This window comes from Crinia signifera, chromosome 6 (genome assembly GCF_055691185.1).
Source record: "Crinia signifera chromosome 6, ASM5569118v1, whole genome shotgun sequence".
Taxonomy (NCBI): Eukaryota; Metazoa; Chordata; class Amphibia; order Anura; family Myobatrachidae; genus Crinia; species Crinia signifera.
The window spans coordinates 110453392-110471307 of record NC_139222.1 but is presented as its reverse complement, the minus strand read 5'-3'; the positions used below and the strand labels follow the sequence as shown (position 1 = coordinate 110471307).

The 17916-nt window shown below is 40.6% G+C and overlaps 1 protein-coding gene across 2 annotated transcripts in view; it reads left to right on the top strand.

The window, feature by feature from the left end:
• The window catches only part of CDH4 (cadherin 4), a 724604-nt gene that overhangs the window by 686083 nt on the left and 20605 nt on the right, over positions 1-17916 (top strand). For both annotated transcript variants that reach the window (XM_083146826.1, XM_083146825.1), the window contains exons 10-14: positions 280-533; positions 7318-7460; positions 9325-9558; positions 11153-11386; positions 15384-15523. In XM_083146826.1, the coding sequence (XP_083002952.1) occupies positions 280-533; positions 7318-7460; positions 9325-9558; positions 11153-11386; positions 15384-15523 (1005 nt within the window). The remainder of the gene's footprint in view (positions 1-279; positions 534-7317; positions 7461-9324; positions 9559-11152; positions 11387-15383; positions 15524-17916) is intronic.

Below are 17916 nucleotides of genomic sequence, written 5' to 3'. Positions count from 1 at the left end.
AAGATAACAGATGCTGGTACATTTAGTGCGTCTCTACAATGCAGGGTGTTAATTCTCATACAAAATCAGGCGGACATGTTTTCCCTGTAACTACATATCTCCTAATGTCTTTAACATGAAAATTGGCCCAGTTTCGATCACCTCACCGCCAGGAATTGATTCACCAGTAGCAGATCCTTTCACTGAGTGCCCATGTCCATTTTTACTTAAGATCATACGTATGGTAACACATCTGCCTATCATTTTTAAACAAGTAACCGTGTGTCCTTTCCCTTGCAGCCATTGGATTACGAGATGAATAAGGCCTTTTTGCTGAATGTTATGGTGACAAACCAAGCACCCCTGGCCGGTGGAATACAAATGTCCCTGCAGTCCACCTCTGCTGTGACTATTTCCATCATGGATGTAAATGAAGCTCCCTACTTTCCCAACCGAAATGAACCCATCTTGCAGATGGAGGGAGGGCCTGTGGGAAGACTGCTGACAACATTCTCTGCTGTGGACCCAGACCGCTCCCTGCAGCAAGCTCTTCGGTGGGTGACAAGGACTGGTTAATTTGTACAGAGCTCCAGGTGCAATGAATTACAATACACATGAATAGTCAGTATATTGGATTGTAATAATACTACTGGGAGGTCAGACTAAGGTTTGTTAAATCATTACAAGTTAGCTGCCACAGTTGTACCAATGACTTTCCTGCTCATTTCAGCACCTGGGACAGCTCTCTGGGCTGATTTAGATGTGGTTGGAGTTGCCATCACTGCTGCTTACATAGAATCAGCAGCAATAGCACTAAGATGGTAATACATAGCAGGAGACATCACTCCTGCTGCATTTCTAATCTGGAACTTTGTACAATGACGTAGTATCAGATTTTCCCAGGAACCAGTGGGCAGCTAGTGGCAACCATAGGGAACCAACAGTAATCCCTGGACTTTTTCCTCCTTCTAAACATTGGTGACACACCTCTGTATCAACACCCCCTCCGTGCACACAAATGGCATCAAACTGTCAATCACTGACTATCTGATGCCGTCAGTGATGCAGGACCATTTCGAATGAGTCATGCGCATGTATAAAGTCTATACTGGACCCGTGAGGAACAACATTCTCTCCTTTCCTGATGACATTCTACTTGTGTGACAAAAGCAGTCCATAAAAGAAACACATTAGAAAGTAATGTACGCAAAAGGATTTTTTAGGTAAAGAAGAATTCTACATTCTGATAATTGCACTGGCTGGTTTATCTTTGCTGCCATTGGATACTTTCCCATCTTTCGATACTATTTATAACCAGTAAAAAGTTATGAACATCTAAAGACAATGAAAGTAAACAAATATGCCTGTATATTCGATTTCTCCAAAGGTGGAGTTTCCATTTAAATAGGAAATCCTTACAGGATCTTTTCTCTGGATGAAAATTAGGTTACTCCAACCACTGTCATAATAAGCACCATAAAAACATATATTCTGAATAAGATGCTGATGCATAAAAGTGCATAAAAGTGTTCTAAAGCGTATTTGCATAAAATCGCTGTGTTTGACGCCATCAGGCTCATACACTCATGCATAGTAATGCATCAACTAAACTATAACAAATATCAAAGACAACTCACCATTTTGAGAATGCTAAGTGCACTTGCATGTTTAATTTTGTAAGGGTACTTTGGCAATTGCACAAACGCATTAATGTATTTGCTTAATATTAGAATGCACCCTATTTACCCAATAAGGTAGAAGTTGGTATAATTGGCAGAAGTAGCCAAATCTGCTGGTGCATAGGTGCAGATTTATGTTTTTGCTGGTGGGTACTCAAGCCAAAATTATAGAGGAGTGGTCTCATGGGGAAGGGGTGTGGCCACAAAATAATACCAATTTATATTATGGAGCACAGTTGTCTCCAATATTAAAATTATGTTCCACATACATAAATGCCCGCACAGTGCAGGTACATAAATGCCCGCACAGTGCTGGTACATAAATGCCCGCACATTGCAGGTACATAAATGCCCCCACAGTGCAGGTACATAAATTCCACCCACAGTGCAGGTACTTCGGCACCTATGTGCTGGTGCATTGCAAATTAATGTAAGATATGCTATGCCAACTGACACAGTACTCTCCCCATCAGCACCTCTCATAATACACAATCTTGTAATGTTTATCTTGATGAAGTGTTGTACATTCTTGAGGTGTAGTACAGCCCTTACCATTGTAATTGCTGACTGTGAAGAGGTTTTAATCAACAAGCAAATATTTTCCTAGTGATGACAAGGCTGCATACTAAGGAACGTGCTTGATGCCTTAACAAAATAGATACATGCAGATGAAAGGCTAATTCATGTTTACAGACCAAAAACAAAAGAGCTGTAATTCCAGGCAACATTAAATGGAGATCATGTAGGGTGATAACCACAATCCCCGGGTAGCACGGTCAAGGCACTTCTGGCTAGTTGAGAAATACAGGATACATATGACGTCATTTGCCTACAATCGGTCATTCTGTGCTCAGGCAAAAACAAGGCCAGATCTACACATACTGTATTTTCAACTTTGGATCCTAATTAAGTGCTACAAGATAATTAAGAGAAGGTTTCAAGACAAATGGAGGCATTTTTTTTGTCTTGCCACAATATCACTTACAATATGCTTTCTGTCAGCCACGCCACTTTATAATGTCACCCTCTTTACAAATAGGTATATTCATATTCTCCGTACAAAAGTGCTCTCTTTATAAGACAAACCTTGCTGGCCATATAAAATAAAATATAGTAAGCAGAGTTGTTATATACTGTATATAGCACCTACAGTATGTGTTTAAGCAGTTTGTCTCAGTGGCGATTACAAGCAAGTATGAACAACTTAATGTCACTTCCATAAAGGCTAAGAGCATACAGTAGTTACCACAGGTGCAGAGGTTGTAGCTGCTACGGAACCCAGAGGTGAAGGGGGGCAATCTTTGTGTAAGTTACATTTTATATATATATTTATTACCACTGGTTGGAACATAAGGTTCCTTACAATCTCTTTCTATGGGGCCTATAAATATATAGATATAACCTTGGTAAAGGAGATGTAATAGCTATAATTACAGAAAACACTTGTTGTCCTTTCAGTACTTACTGTCTGCATTCCTTCCCATAAGGATGTATGTAACCACTGATGTACTGCAGCTTCAGGAGCTACATCCTTTAACATTTTGAATACAAATTTTGTTTTTACAATTTGGTTTAAATGTTTAACTGAATTATACATTTTTTTAAATAAAAAATGGTCTACATTGAATGTTAAACAATGTTAATGTTGTTATTTTAAAGTGGCTAAACAGTGGATCTGCTACTAGCCCTAGGGCTGTTGAGCCTGACTAGACTTTGGACTTGAAAGGGTTAAGTGCAAGGATGTGCCAGCCTGTAACAGTTAGGAGTTGGTTGGTACTTTACCTCTGTCCACTTTATCTCTCTACAAGGATTAGTACATAGACTACTACATTACTAACGTGAGAAGCATAGGGAGCATGCACAACGGTCAGGCCTGGGAGTAGGGTGTGCACTGCGAGCACCCATGGGCCCATGTGTACTACTCACCCTGTCCCCATAATAGATATGCCGCTGCACAGTAGGCTATTATAGTATTAACATTATTTATCTCATGTGAGAAGTCATGATGAAGGTCAATGGCATTAAACGTCAATATTTATTTTAATTGATCTTGTTATTACTGATTATTATAATCTAACAGCTTATATCAAGAAACAATTGACATCACATCAAATCTAGTTTGTAAGCTGCCCATACACGCTGCTAAGCGTGCTGAGACGATGTGTGCTTTGAGGTGTGCGCTCCCGCGCACCTCATCCCACGGTACAAAAAGTATGTGCTTGCACATACTTTTTGTACTTAGGTTTCATCAAATTGCATTGCATTGCATGCACAACGCATGCACATGCAATGCAATGCAATGTGATCCCTGCTATTGCAGCCCACAACGCACGCCAGCATCGGGACGTGTATGGGCTGCTTAAGTCTCTTTGCCTTAATATGGTTGCAGCGACTCCAGTATCTCCATTCCACACTTAAAACCTAATTTAAATCTGTAAAAATAAATAAATTCCATTAGGGAGCAATGTGGTCATTGGACAGCACTGGGAGTGTTTCCTGTCAACTAGAACGAAAGCCTTTATGGTCACAAATTACCTGAGCGATTGTAGCAGGGTCACAGAGCAGTCGGCTTGGGCATTATTATATTTATTAACGTACACTGTCCCAGTGACTTTGTTCTAATGATATCCTCCGGGTCTTCAGAGTGATGACCTTTATATCAGAATGACAAGCGGGAAAGGCCCGCCAGGCCTGCGTCTCCGATTCCAGAACATTGTTAATCTGTGTCAGGGTGCAGAGACTCAGCAGGCGGCCATACTACCTTGCTGTTCTAATAGAGTCTCTGCAAGGGGGGCTAAAAGGGGTCAACTGAAGAAGGCAGCGAGGGAAGAGTTGATTCTGTCCAAGAATTCCCATTTTCAATGGAGTTTTTTCTCTAATATGTTACGCAGAGTGCAGCTGGAGTAAACCCAATTTTCCACAACTCTCATGTGACATTTTTAAAATCATTCTATGTTTTAAACATTTCACTCTGGGGACAGGCTGGCTGACTGAGAAAGGGATGTATTTACTCATGGAGGCTCCTTACTATCACTTTTGGACATGTAATGAAGACTTAGACATTCAAGAATTTCTTTGTTCCATAATGTCGTTCCAAAACTGTGACAAGCTGTGGTGGTTTAAGATCTCAAACACTTGGCCCTATCCCTATTATTATTTGCTTTTGAAAGCCTGACAGTCATGAAATTGGTTTGGCATGCTTGAAAAATTGTGAACCTGAAGAGTAAATAGTACATAAGTGAGTATGGGGACCGTACCCTATAGGGTGCTTAGTCTAAGTCTTGCCTGTGTCAAAATATAGCATATCTTTGTAGTTGTATGCGGAACTGCAGAAGTCTATGCCTCTGATTAGATGCACATACATCATTCCTACAATGCAGTGATATATGCTGCTCAGGGTGACACCAATATGTGTTGTTTGATAAGGTATATGATAGCCCTGGTATATGATGTACCCAGGGCTATTTTTCTGCAGGCTCCAGCAGGAACTGTGGCCCTTACTCTAGTTCACTCTTTATGACTAAATATTTCTTAGATGGACAAAACCATGTGCACTGCAGGTGAGGCAGGTGTTACTTGTGCAGAGATAATTAGATTTGGGTGGGGTTTTACACCTGCCTCACCTGCAGTGCACATGGTTTTGTCCATCTAAGAAATATTTTGTCAGAAAGAGTGAACTAGAATAAGGGCCTCAGTTCCTGCTGGAGCCTGCAGAAAAATAGCCCTGGATGTACCACTGCACAATAAGGGCATCACATTTCCTGGTCTGTCCAGTCTTCTTGGATTCAACAGAATATGCTGCCAGCTCGTACTGAGCTATAGTATATTGTTATTAAAGAATCTGCTCATATTTCTTGCTATCATGCCCTATATGGATTGAAATTTTTCATGAACAATAATTAATATAGATCTCCGAGCAATACCATCATAATTTGCCAATATGCTAATCTTAAATATTATTGACATCTATGCAGAGGCGTAACTAGACATTCATAGGCCCCATAGCAAAAGTTTGTATGGGCCCCCTATTTAGCAACTGTTGGTAATAAATGAATATAGCACATATACCTTAGACTGTAAAGATGGGCCCCCTTCAGCTCTGGGCCCCATAGCAGTTGCACCCCTTGCACCAGTGGTAGTTATGCCTTTGCATCTATGGCCTAATTGATTAGAGAAATGCAACCTTTACAATGTTGATTTATTATAATTTCTTACAGTATTCTATTAGGTGTGGAAATGACTAATGTTGAATTGATTTGGTTTCATGCTTTACAAAGAACTCTGGTGTCTATCGTTGGTATTTATGAATGCTTGGCAAGAAATAAAATTGTGAGAAATAAAGTACCAACCAAATCCATTCCTAACTGTCATTTTTCAAACACAGGGGCATATTCAATCCGGGTTTCCGACTGTTGGAACGTTCCGACAGTAATTTGACAGTCAGAATTTGAAAATCCGAGGAAGACGAAAACGGTTGCAGATTGTCAAAAAACAGCTGTTCTTCAATCAGCAGCTGTTTCTGTCAAAACAGATCCGACTTTAAAAAGAATCAACTGTGACTGCCTTTAATGCTGTCAGTAACGGCAGCATTGAATAGGCGAGTGCCAGATTGAATAACCCCCACTATTTGTAAATTGTTAATTAGAATCTTATTGGGTAGTAGGCACTTAGGGCCTTATTCTAGTTCACTCTTTCTGACAAAATCCTTCTTAGATGGACAAAACCATGTGCACTGCAGGTGGGGCAGATGTTACTTGTGCAGAGAGAATTAGATTTGGGTGGGGTTTTACTTCAAAGTGAGATCTATATTGCAGTGTAAAAATAAAGCAGCCAGTATTTTCCCTGCACAGAAACAAAATGACTCACCCAAAACTAATTCTCTCTGCACATTTTACATCTGCCCCCTGCAGTGCACATGGTTTTGTCCATCTAAGAAGGATTTTGTCAGAAAGAGTGAACTAGAATAAGGCCCTTAATCTCACAATTTTATCTCTCATTGAGCTGTGATAACTACCCCCCCCCCCCTCCTCCCACAGGCACACAACAACACCTACAATTTATGTAATGTTTGTATATGTGTGCAAATATCTATTTAGGATTCACTGAAATGACTAGTTTATAAAGAGATGACAGAATGTGTAATCTGCTTGATGAATCAGCTACAGTAAATACATTGTAGAAAGTGGATAGACCCCTTGTCCCTATTTCTATCTCTATCCATTCTCGGGAGGTAATGTGCAATACACAGAGTGCCTAAGCTTATTTATGTTGAAACTAAAGATTTAAATGTACCTGTTCTGGACAATCTTAGAAGAAAATTGGTTCCATCTGTAATCATGAGTTGTTTTAATGAGTTTGGGAGTCTGTGAGTGTGAAGGTCTGAAGTTTTGAAAGCCGAGCAGTTCAGGCTGGCTCCATCTCAGTTTAAAATGTTGGACAGAGTCCAAAGAGGCTCAAATTCAATTGTTGCAGGAGAAAAACCACTTTGCATTGACCAATGTCTTCCCCTAGGCACAGAACAGCAGAAAGCACGGCTCACATTTAGCAGCATAAGTTGTTTTAAATGGAGCCTTTTGGTTTGTGACAGTAACCCAGCAGAGTCCTGAATTGTACTGTCCTTTATCACGCTGTATTATATTTCTCCTTTCTTCCTCTTCAGATACACCAAGCTGTATGACCCGGCAAACTGGCTCACTATCAATGCCACAAATGGCCAGGTGTTTACTATCGCCATTTTGGATCGTGAATCCCCCTATGTTAAAGATGACATCTATGAGGCCAAATTTCTAGCCACCGACAATGGTGAGAACTTCAGTTTGGTAAAGCCAGACCTATCAATCTGCATAATCCCATTTTGTCACTCACAATTTGGGATGGTGACAAGTGAGTTTGGTCACCAGCAGGAACAAATACATTCAAGTTGGCAGGCCTGTAATACTTTCATTGCCTGTTACAGAGTTTCTCATTTCTCAAATTGTCCAAGTACATATTGTTTGTTTGTCCAGTGCTGAGAACTGTATTTTTTCTGTGTCTAATAGTTGTTAGGTTTATAGTAATTAACCTTCATATGTTTAAGGGCTATTGAAGGGGCAGGAGCACATAGGCTGAGTACTGGAATTACATGTTCATATAATTGCGACTGGGGCAGACGTCAACGTATACTCATATATACTGCATGGCTGATGCAGTGATGCACAATGAAGATAATGCTTGATTTCTGATTGAGCTTTCGGTTTTGAATGATTGGCGCTTTAAAAATATGGCAGACTTGCAGAAATTCCCACACAGCCTACACCTTGACACTGTCTATCCTATAATCCAGTGGTCAGAGAACTCGGTCCTCATTACCCCACGCAGTGCATGTTTTGCAGGTCTCCTCACAGAATCACAAGTGAAATAATTAACTCCACCTGCGGACCTTATAAAATGTGTCTGTGAGTAATTAGTACACCTGTGCACCTGCTGGGTTACCAGCAAAACATGCACTGTGTGGGGTAATGAGGACCGAGTTCCCTGACCACTGTTATAATCCATACCCTATATAAAGTAGTGTATTGTGTAGTTGCACATAAGGTTGACAACTTTATATATTGAACTTTGCCTTATACAAGAGGTTCTCAAACTTGATCCTCAGGACCCCACACAGTTCACGTTTTCCAGGTCACCCAGCTAATTATTTTACTTGTGATTCTGTGAGGAGAACTGCAAAACATGCACTGTGTGGGGTCCTGAGGACTGAGTTTGAGAACCTGTGTCTTATATGAGCTGCCCTGCTACTTACAATTATCATACTTAAGTGGCCTTTCTTAAATAATTTGATTGAAAGCACAGGTATATACAGCATTCCTGGCTGTAGCAGAGCACTGTGCTCATTGGATGATACGGCACATTTCTCTTAGCTTGTCAGTTGTGCAGTGTGCTGGTGATACTGCTTCATAGGGGGTCTGGTAATGAATAAGGCTCAGCTTAATCTACGGGTGCCGGGATTCCGACAGTCATTACGCTGATGCCGGAATCCCGACTGTTAAAACTCTTACAGATGGGCAGTGGCTATTCTCCCTCGTGGGGGTCTACGACCCCCATAGAGGAAGAATAGTATAGGTGGCGAGTCCAGCGAGCCACTGTGCCTGCAAGGGACTTTGTTGCACTCGCCCCGCTGTCCCAGCAGTCGGGATTACGACGTCCAGCTAATGATTGTCAGAATCCCGACCATCGGTGTACTGTATCACACCCATATCTACAGTAAGATTCATTTAGTGTACAACCAAACTGGCAACTTCAAAATAAAGAGGAATATTTGATGCATAATATACAGTATATGACAAACAGGGTATTTAACTGGTCAGCATGGGCAAATACTTTTGAAATAAGCCCATTTATTCTGGTATTGTCTCATGGACAATGTCAGAGTGCATTTTCTTGTTGGGAAACTGGGATGTGCTCTAGGCTGTATAATAATACCACGAGAATTTCTTAACTGCAGCTTGATACAGGCTGACATCTTAAATATTTGAAGGGGGTTCTAGTAAAGACGAAATGTTTCCTGCAAAAGTAGTCAAGTTTTATGTGATTATTGACATAAGTGTGATATAGTAAATTAATAAAGTCATGTGTGTCCTGAACTCAACAAGCCGAGGTAAAGCCTATATTTTCTTATCACCCACAGGAGTTCCCCCTGCCAGTGGCACTGGTACATTGCAGATCCAGCTGATAGATATTAATGACAATGCACCTGAGCTCCTTCCCAAAGAGTCCCAGATCTGTGAGAGGTTCAATTCCCATGGCATCAATGTCACAGCTACAGACATGGACCGCAAACCCAGTGGTGATCCCTTTGTGTTTGAGCTACCAACTGTGCCCTCCTCCATTAGAAGGAACTGGACGATTACCAGGATAAATGGTATGGAGGACAGTAGGATTAATGATACATAGAGATTACCTACCAGTAGTCAAACAATGTGGCTTTAAGTGTAGGCTGACAGGCAGCCATCAAAAACAAACCTACTGTATCATCTATACAGATTATTACTCATTTACTAACACATCATTTAAGTGGATATAAGCATTGCAGTAAGCAACCAATGAGGCATTGCTTTTATTGTCAAACTTGCATTATGCAGTGAAACCCTACTTATTGATTGGCTGCCATGGTTCAGTGTAAATGCTGCATCTTAAAGGCAGTGTTAATACATAAGCTCTGGGGATGCCAGACAGCCATTTTGATTGCATTCCAATAAATACTAGCACAGCCCGCAAAATGGCTACCTTTGACCCATCACTCATAAAGCCAAATTTAAGAAATGTTTAAAACTTTTAAGTAGAGTACTGTAAGTTAATCATTTTGGTATTCCAGTGTACCTGGTAATTATACATGTACTGCCTGTACTGGGTGACTACAGATGTGTTCTTGTTACCTAAGTGTGTTTCCGTATTGCATGTGTGTTTCCGTATTGCATGAGACCACTTGACTTTGTTCCCGATGCAACAGATAACTAGTGTCATGCTTACACACTTTAGATTATTTTTTGTACCACAAAGCGGGTTTTTTTGTTTTTTTTTGCTGTTTTTTTTCATGGCAGCAGCACACAAGCAGTAAGTAAACTGAGCTGAGAGCTTTACGATGTTCACTTTTTACGACAAAATTCTTCTTAGATGGACAAAACCATGTGCACTGCAGGGGGGCATATGTAAAATGTGCAGAGAGAGTTAGATTTTGGTGAGTTATTTTGGTTCTGTGCAGGGTAAATACTGACTGTTTTATTTTTACACTGCAATATAGATCTCACTTTGAAGTAAAACCCCACCCAAATCTAATTCTCTCTGCACAAGTAACATCTGCCCCACCTGCAGTGCACATGGTTTTGTCCATCTAAGAAGGCTTTTGTCAGAAAGAGTGAACCAAAATAGCCCCCTATGTGTTATGGGGTTTGTTCTTATAACCTATTGTGTATTACCAAGAAATAAAAACAATAGATAACGATGCCATAAAATGAATACTTGGGGGCAGATTTAACAATGGATTGTATTCTTGTTATCACACAAATGATAAATGGTGCTCCATCCAATCAGCCCCAGATTGTCATGTGTTTGAAAAATTGCAGTTAGGAGCTTATTGAGCACTATTAAACATTAGTAATAAGTGATAAACAAGAATATGACTTGTTAAATCTGCCCCTTAATGTTAAGTGGAGTTCACATTTAATTGTATGGAGATGTTATGATACATGCCCAATTTATCAAATCTATATTGCCAATAATATTTCATTTGCAGACAACGGTTATAGTTCATGAAGAGAAGTTCATTATTAATTACAAATTAAATGGTGTGTTGCAAGAAACAATTTAGGTTCCATCTGAAAAACCTTTGTTACTATTTGAAGCTGAAACAAATTCTGAAACAATAGCCAGATATGGTACATGTAGCTATTGATATACTGTATTTTTACAAGCGATGATATTTGTGTTGTCATGGCACCACCCTGTGGTCTTTTCAGGTAATTACGCACGCCTCAGTCTGCAGATCGGCTATTTGGAGTCTGGTGTATATGAGGTGCCTATCATTGTGGCAGACTCTGGAAATCCTCCTCTTTACAACACATCAATTATCAGAGTGAAGGTCTGTCCCTGTGATGAGAATGGAGACTGTACAACTATTGGAGCAGTAGCTGCAACCAGACTGGGCACAGGAGCGATTATCTCCATCCTCATCTGTATCATCATCCTGTTGTGTGAGTTTATCTTACTGCATTAGACCACTGGTCAATAATCCTTCACTACTTTTCATAACCCTCAGCATCCTCAGATGATACGCTGAATGTGGTGGTGGCGGCTGTTGTAAAGTGACAAATTAGAAGACAATATTGATCTTCCCTTAATGTAGTCTTCTTACCAGCAGAGAACTTGATTTTGATCAAATCTATATTGCACTTTAATGTAATGTCTAATGCATTCTCCCAACTAACATTAAACCCTGATTATTCTTTAAACCATTTTAAACCACCGCACAGTACAAAGTACAAAGGTCCACAGACAGAGTTACATACAAGAGCACAATTTGCAGATACACAATCAAATCAAGAAATTACTAATACCAATTTCAGATTGCAAAATACAGGGTCGCACAGGGACTCATTTAAGTTCCGAAGTGACCCTACATTTTGCTCTCTCTGACCCCTTCATCCGATGTCATGGGGGTGTGGGGCGTACTGCCTCCTACATCAGTGTGAATGGGAACCGGTTCACACTGCACAGCAACCCGGCAACGAACCAGTAAGAACCCTGCTTTTTTATCGGTTCGTAATGCCAGGCTACTGCCAGTTTGCTGAACCCGGTTAGTCCTTTCAGATCACACCTATTACTGGGTCAAACCGGCAACAACCTGGCATGAACCCGGTAATTAGGTGAAATGGGCATTTTATTATTGCCAAAGAGGAAGAGAGTGTTCTGCTCGCAATAGCTTACATAGTAGAGGTGTTGTGCTATGCATTTACTTAGGAACTGTGCTACATCTTAATTTACAGTATCTCCAGTCCATTCTCACATTATTTTTTCGCATTCACATCTCGAATACCTTCTGCCAATCAGTGCCACATTTTCACTTTTTTCTAATCAATACTCTGGGGAAATATATCAAGTGATGAAGCTGCAGTGTCAAATAGCTGCTATTACAGTATACTGGGGGTAGTAACTCCCACATTCATGTGAAGTACAAAAGCAAGAAACGTGTGACAGCGTTGATAATACACAAGATGTTTGAAGAAAATTCACAGTATGATTTAATAAAAAGACTTAAATATACAACTGAATAAAAACATGGCATATATATGCATATTAGAATCACCCATAGGATCAAAATTGGGGAAATTAGAGCAGTGCACTTTGAATCCGTACCTATTGAACCCTGTTATAAATGTCCCGTTAGGGGTTATTGGTGATGTTACCAAGGTACCTCAATACTTTTTCCGCAGCAAGGGATGGAATCTCCTGTTCTTTCGGAGATGTCCTTAAGTTGGATGGCAAGCTGTCAAGGTGAGGAAAGAGTTCCTGGTGTTTTATCAGCGCTGTCACACCTTTCATGCTTTTATAATATATGCTCCACCTTCACTTCTCTCTATCTAATACTCCACCTTCACTTCTTTTTAACCATATTCCACCTTCGCTTCTTTCTATCCAATACTCCTCTTTTGCTTCTATCTAACAAATACTCCATCTACACTTCTCTCTAACCCAGCAATGTCCAAACTATGGCCCTTATTCAGATCTGATCGCAGTACAAATTTTTTCTCAAAATGGGCAAAACCATGTGCACTGCAGGTGGGGCAGATGTAACATGTATAGAGAGAGTTACATTTGTGAGTTATTTTGTTTCTGTCCAGGGTAAATTTAGATTTCAGTTTCTCTCTGCACATGTTACATCTGCCCCACCTGCAGTGCACATGGTTTTGCCAATTTTGAGAACAAATTTGTACTTCAATCAGATCTGAATAAGGGCCTATGGCCCTCCAGCTGTTGTGAAACTGCAAGTTCCATCATGCCTTGCCACAGTTTAGCTATTAGTAAATGCTAAAACTATGGCAAGGCATGCTGGGATGTGTAGTTTCAAAACAGCGGGAGGGCCGCAGTTTGGACATGCCTGCTCTAACCAATACTTTATCCATGCTTCTCACTAAGCAATACTCCACCTTCCTTCACTCTAACCAAATACTCCACCTTCAGCTCTCCCTCTAAGGGGCAAACTTATCACAACCCAGATTTTTTAAACTTTAAAAACACATGACAGTTAAGAGTTGATTGGCTGGAGCACCATTTGCAAGTAATGCATTATTTTAACAAATCATCACTGGTCACTAATATATTTTTATAACCAATACTCTTCCTTCATTTCTTACTAAAACATTATTTTAACTAAAACTCCTCTTTTATATTCTTCTCTTTTATATTACTTTAACCAATACTTTGCCTTCACTTCTCTCTAATCTATTCTTAGAGCTGACACTCTACCATCTCTTGTCACTAATCCATTTTTCTAACTAATAATCCATCTTGACTTGAGTATTTTCTATTCTTCTAACCAATATTTACATTAATTTATCTCTGATCCACAGGTTCCCAAACTCTGTCATAAAGGATCCCACACAGTTCATGTTTTCCAGCTCACCCGGCAGCAGAACTGTGTATCACCAACTGCTACAATTTAATTTAATCAGGTGACATGGAAAACCATGTGGGGTCCTGAGGGCCAAGTTTGGGAACCACTGCTGTAATCTATTCTTAGACTTTATATTCTGCCTTTACTTGTATCCAATCTGTTCTTCTAATCAATAATCCATTTTAATTTATGTTGTATTCATCAGCGACTCCGGAGCACAGTCCAAAATTTAAATAGGGGAACCACACCAACTGCCAAACATCCCTATCCAGGAGTTACTGGTAGTTGATGTTGCTCCCCTATTTGAATTTTGGACTGTGCTACAGCCCTACCACTGGTTGTATCTAATATTCTAACTAGTACTTCACTTTAACTTCTCTTTAATCTATACTTCAAGCTATTACTGTACCCTCACTTGTCTCTAATCTCTTCTTCTAACCAGTACTCCATCTTCACTTATCTTTAATCCATTGTTGTAACCAGTACTTTATCATCCCTTGTCTCTAATCTCTTCTTCTAACCAGTACTCCATCTTTACTTGTCTTTAATCCATTGTTATAACCAGTACTCCATTTTCCCTTGTCTCTAATCTCTTCTTCTAACCAGTACTCCATCTTCACTTGTCTTTAATCCATTGTTGTAACCAGTACTCCATCTTCCCTCGTCTCTAGTTTCTTCTTCTAACCAATACACTTTTAAAAAACTATACTGTACCTTAAGATTGTTCTAACCAATACTCCACCTTTGCTTCTCTTACTGTGTTTTTCTGATCAATACTTCACCTTCAATTGTCTATAATCCTTTCCCCTACCCAGCACTGCCGCTAAACCAGATGTTAATTAAAAAAAAATCCCTGTATCCTCCTGGGATATTCTGTATGGCCCATAGTTTACCTTCTGGAGTGCACCATGAACACATTTTTCTCCTTGCCAGAGCTCACAATGTCATGATGTTATGGTTTACACCCAAAATAATTCCAATCACTCATCACTGGGAGCAAGGTGACCATAATCAAGGGGAGTCATTAGCATGAAATGCAACAGAGTACAATCAGAGCCTGTGTTTTGTTACTTCTGCATATGTTTAACTTTCATGGTTATTTAAAATAGAGGAGCTGAGCATGACATGAAGTTAATTCTGTTTGAAGGGTAATGGAGAGCGGTTATTTCATTGTTAGCTGATGTGGAGTTCTTCTGAAAGCTGTTTTTGATTCAAACTTTTTGTGATACCAAATTTTGTTTTGGTTTTAAAGAAACAACAAAAAGAATTATCATCCCTTCATCATAGAGTAGAATTACTGCTTATGCATATTTTATTATAGACCACAAACTGTCACAGGCGCACAGGCTTGCCTCTTACATTTATATACCCTAAACCTTGCGTCATCCAATAAACTCTTCTGTAGTTATACATTCGAGCAGTGAAGGCTCTGAAATGGGGACTCACTGGCAGTTGGTATGGCTCCTGTTTGGACTGTGGTGCCCTACCCCTGGAGCCGCCACTAAGTCACAAAGAGTATGATGTAGGCATGTGATTCTGAATCAGGCAATAACAGGACTGGTATTTTATTCTTTCAGCCATGGTTCTGCTGTTTGTTATGTGGATGAAGCGCAGAGAAAAGGAAAGACACACAAAACAGTTGCTAATTGACCCTGAGGATGATGTGCGGGACAATATACTGAAGTATGACGAAGAAGGTGGTGGAGAAGAGGACCAGGTAACAACCAGAGAAATGGATATAGGATGCACACATTATCATGGTTGTTGCATATGCCATTTAAATAATTAGATACAGTACTGTATGTATCCTAACTTCTACACTTTTGTGGGAGCTATTAAATGCAGATTATTTTAACCCCTTCACGACATTTGACGTATATATACGTCATGGCCGGGATGTACTTCCCGACACATGACGTATATATACGTCATGACTTTAAACTGTCACTGCGTCTCGAGACGCAGTGACAGAGGGACGATGTCTGCTGTCCCTGACAGCAGACATGTCCCTGCATGCCCAGGGGGGGCTGCGATGTCGCCCCCCCGTCGGCGATCGCTGTGATTGGCTGTTCAGTGTGAACAGCCATTCACAGCGTTTTCCTGTGTTACCAGCGAATCGGACGCTTGGTAACACAGGTGTCAATCACCGCCGGGCGTCAGGGGGCATGAGGGGGTCATCGGTGACGATGACACCTCACCCCACCCTCACCCCACCTGCCCCCAAGGCTGTGATTGGTCCGTGGGACCCACGGACCAATCACAGCCAAGGCGCGACATTTAAACTACCGGTGACTGCGCTGCAGACGCCATTCCGGTCTGGAGTAGCGTGCAGAGCGGTCACCGTGCCTATCTGCCGTTATACTGACCTGATCCTTGCTCATACTTACCTGATCCTTGCAAATACCTTACCTGATTACCTGATCACTGCTTGTAGCGTGCTGGACGCTTCCTGGATCTGACTTCTTGGAACTTCCTGCTGCTGCTGCAGTGTGATAGAGAGATAGAGAGATAGAGAGAGAGAGATAGAGAGAGATAGAGAGATAGTGACAGAGAGAGCTATATTTTGTGTCTGCTACCCCCCCTTTTTGGGGGTGCAGGGGTTTTTTATATATAAATAACTGTCGCTGCTGCTGCAGTGTCATAGTGATAGATAGTGATAGATAGTGAGAGATAGTGATAGATAGTAATAGATAGTGAGAGATAGAGAGATTTGTGTCTGCTACCCCCCCTTTTTTGGGGGTGCAGGTTTTTTTTTATATATATAACTGTCAGTGCTGCTGCTGCAGTGTCATAGTGATAGATAGTGATAGATAGTGAGAGATAGAGAGATAGAGAGAGATAGTGACAGAGAGTGATAGAGAGTGTATATTTTGTGTCTGCTACCCCCCCTTTTTGGGGGTGCAGGTTTTTTTTTATACATATAACTGTCAGTGCTGCTGCTGCAGTGTGATAGATAGTGATAGATAGTGATAGATAGTGATAGATAGTGAGAGATAGAGAGAGATAGTGACAGAGAGTGATAGAGAGTGTATATTTTGTGTCTGCTACCCCTGCCTTTTGTGCTGATCACTATATCTGAGGTGATCAGCAACTTTTTGGGGGTGCAGAGGTTTTTTTTTTTTATATATACCTGTCAGTTGCTGCCAGTTGCACCAAAGGTTGTGCACCTGCTGCCCCTCACTGGTAATCAGTGTCGCATCACTGATCACCTTTTTTTTTTTTTTTTGTGGGTGCTGTGTGGTCTTTTTTAAATTTTTTTTTTACACACACTGTGATTTTGTGGGTGTCCTGTGGCCACTGTGCGCTGATCAGTGACGTACATCACTGATCAGCTTTTTTCGGCACAGGGTTGATCTATTTTTTTTTTTTTGATCAAATTCCTGTTGCCTTTGAGCGCTGTTCAGTGACAGACGTTACTGACCAACATCTGTGCTCAATTTTTGGCGCAGGACCTTTTTTTTTTTTTTTTTTTAACCCCTTCAATTTTTTTTTTTTTTTTAACCCCTTCAATTTTTTTTTTTTTTAACCCCTTCATTTTTTTTTTTTTTTGTATAAAGTATTTTTTTTGTTCTGCACTACATACACACAACACACTACATACCTCCCGGGTTGAAATAAAGTTTGTACCTCCCCCTACACTATACACGTGTTGAAACATTTCACTACCAGTAACACAAAAATAAAAATGTCATCCCAAATGTCATCCCAGTCATCCAGAAGAATGTATTCAGTGGAGGAGGCATATGCCATGCTTGCCTCTGATTCTGACACAGCCAGTGAGGCAAGCGGGGAATTTGAAGGATTCGTCTTAAGCTCCTCTTCCTCCTCTGGTGATGAGGGACCCCCTCAAAGACGCCCCCGTAGAGCAGCTGAGACCCCCCCCCCCCCAATAATTGATCTCGTATGGACCCCACCACCAGACAATTTTGAGCCCCAGGTTCCTGAGTTTTTGGCCATGCCAGGAATCCAATTTGATTCCACAGGTCTCAGAGAAATTGACTTTTTCAAATTATTTTTCTCTGATGATTTTATAAATTTAATGGTGGACCAAACTAATTTATATGCCCAGCAGTTTATTGCTCAAAACCCCACGTCATCATTTGCTAGGTG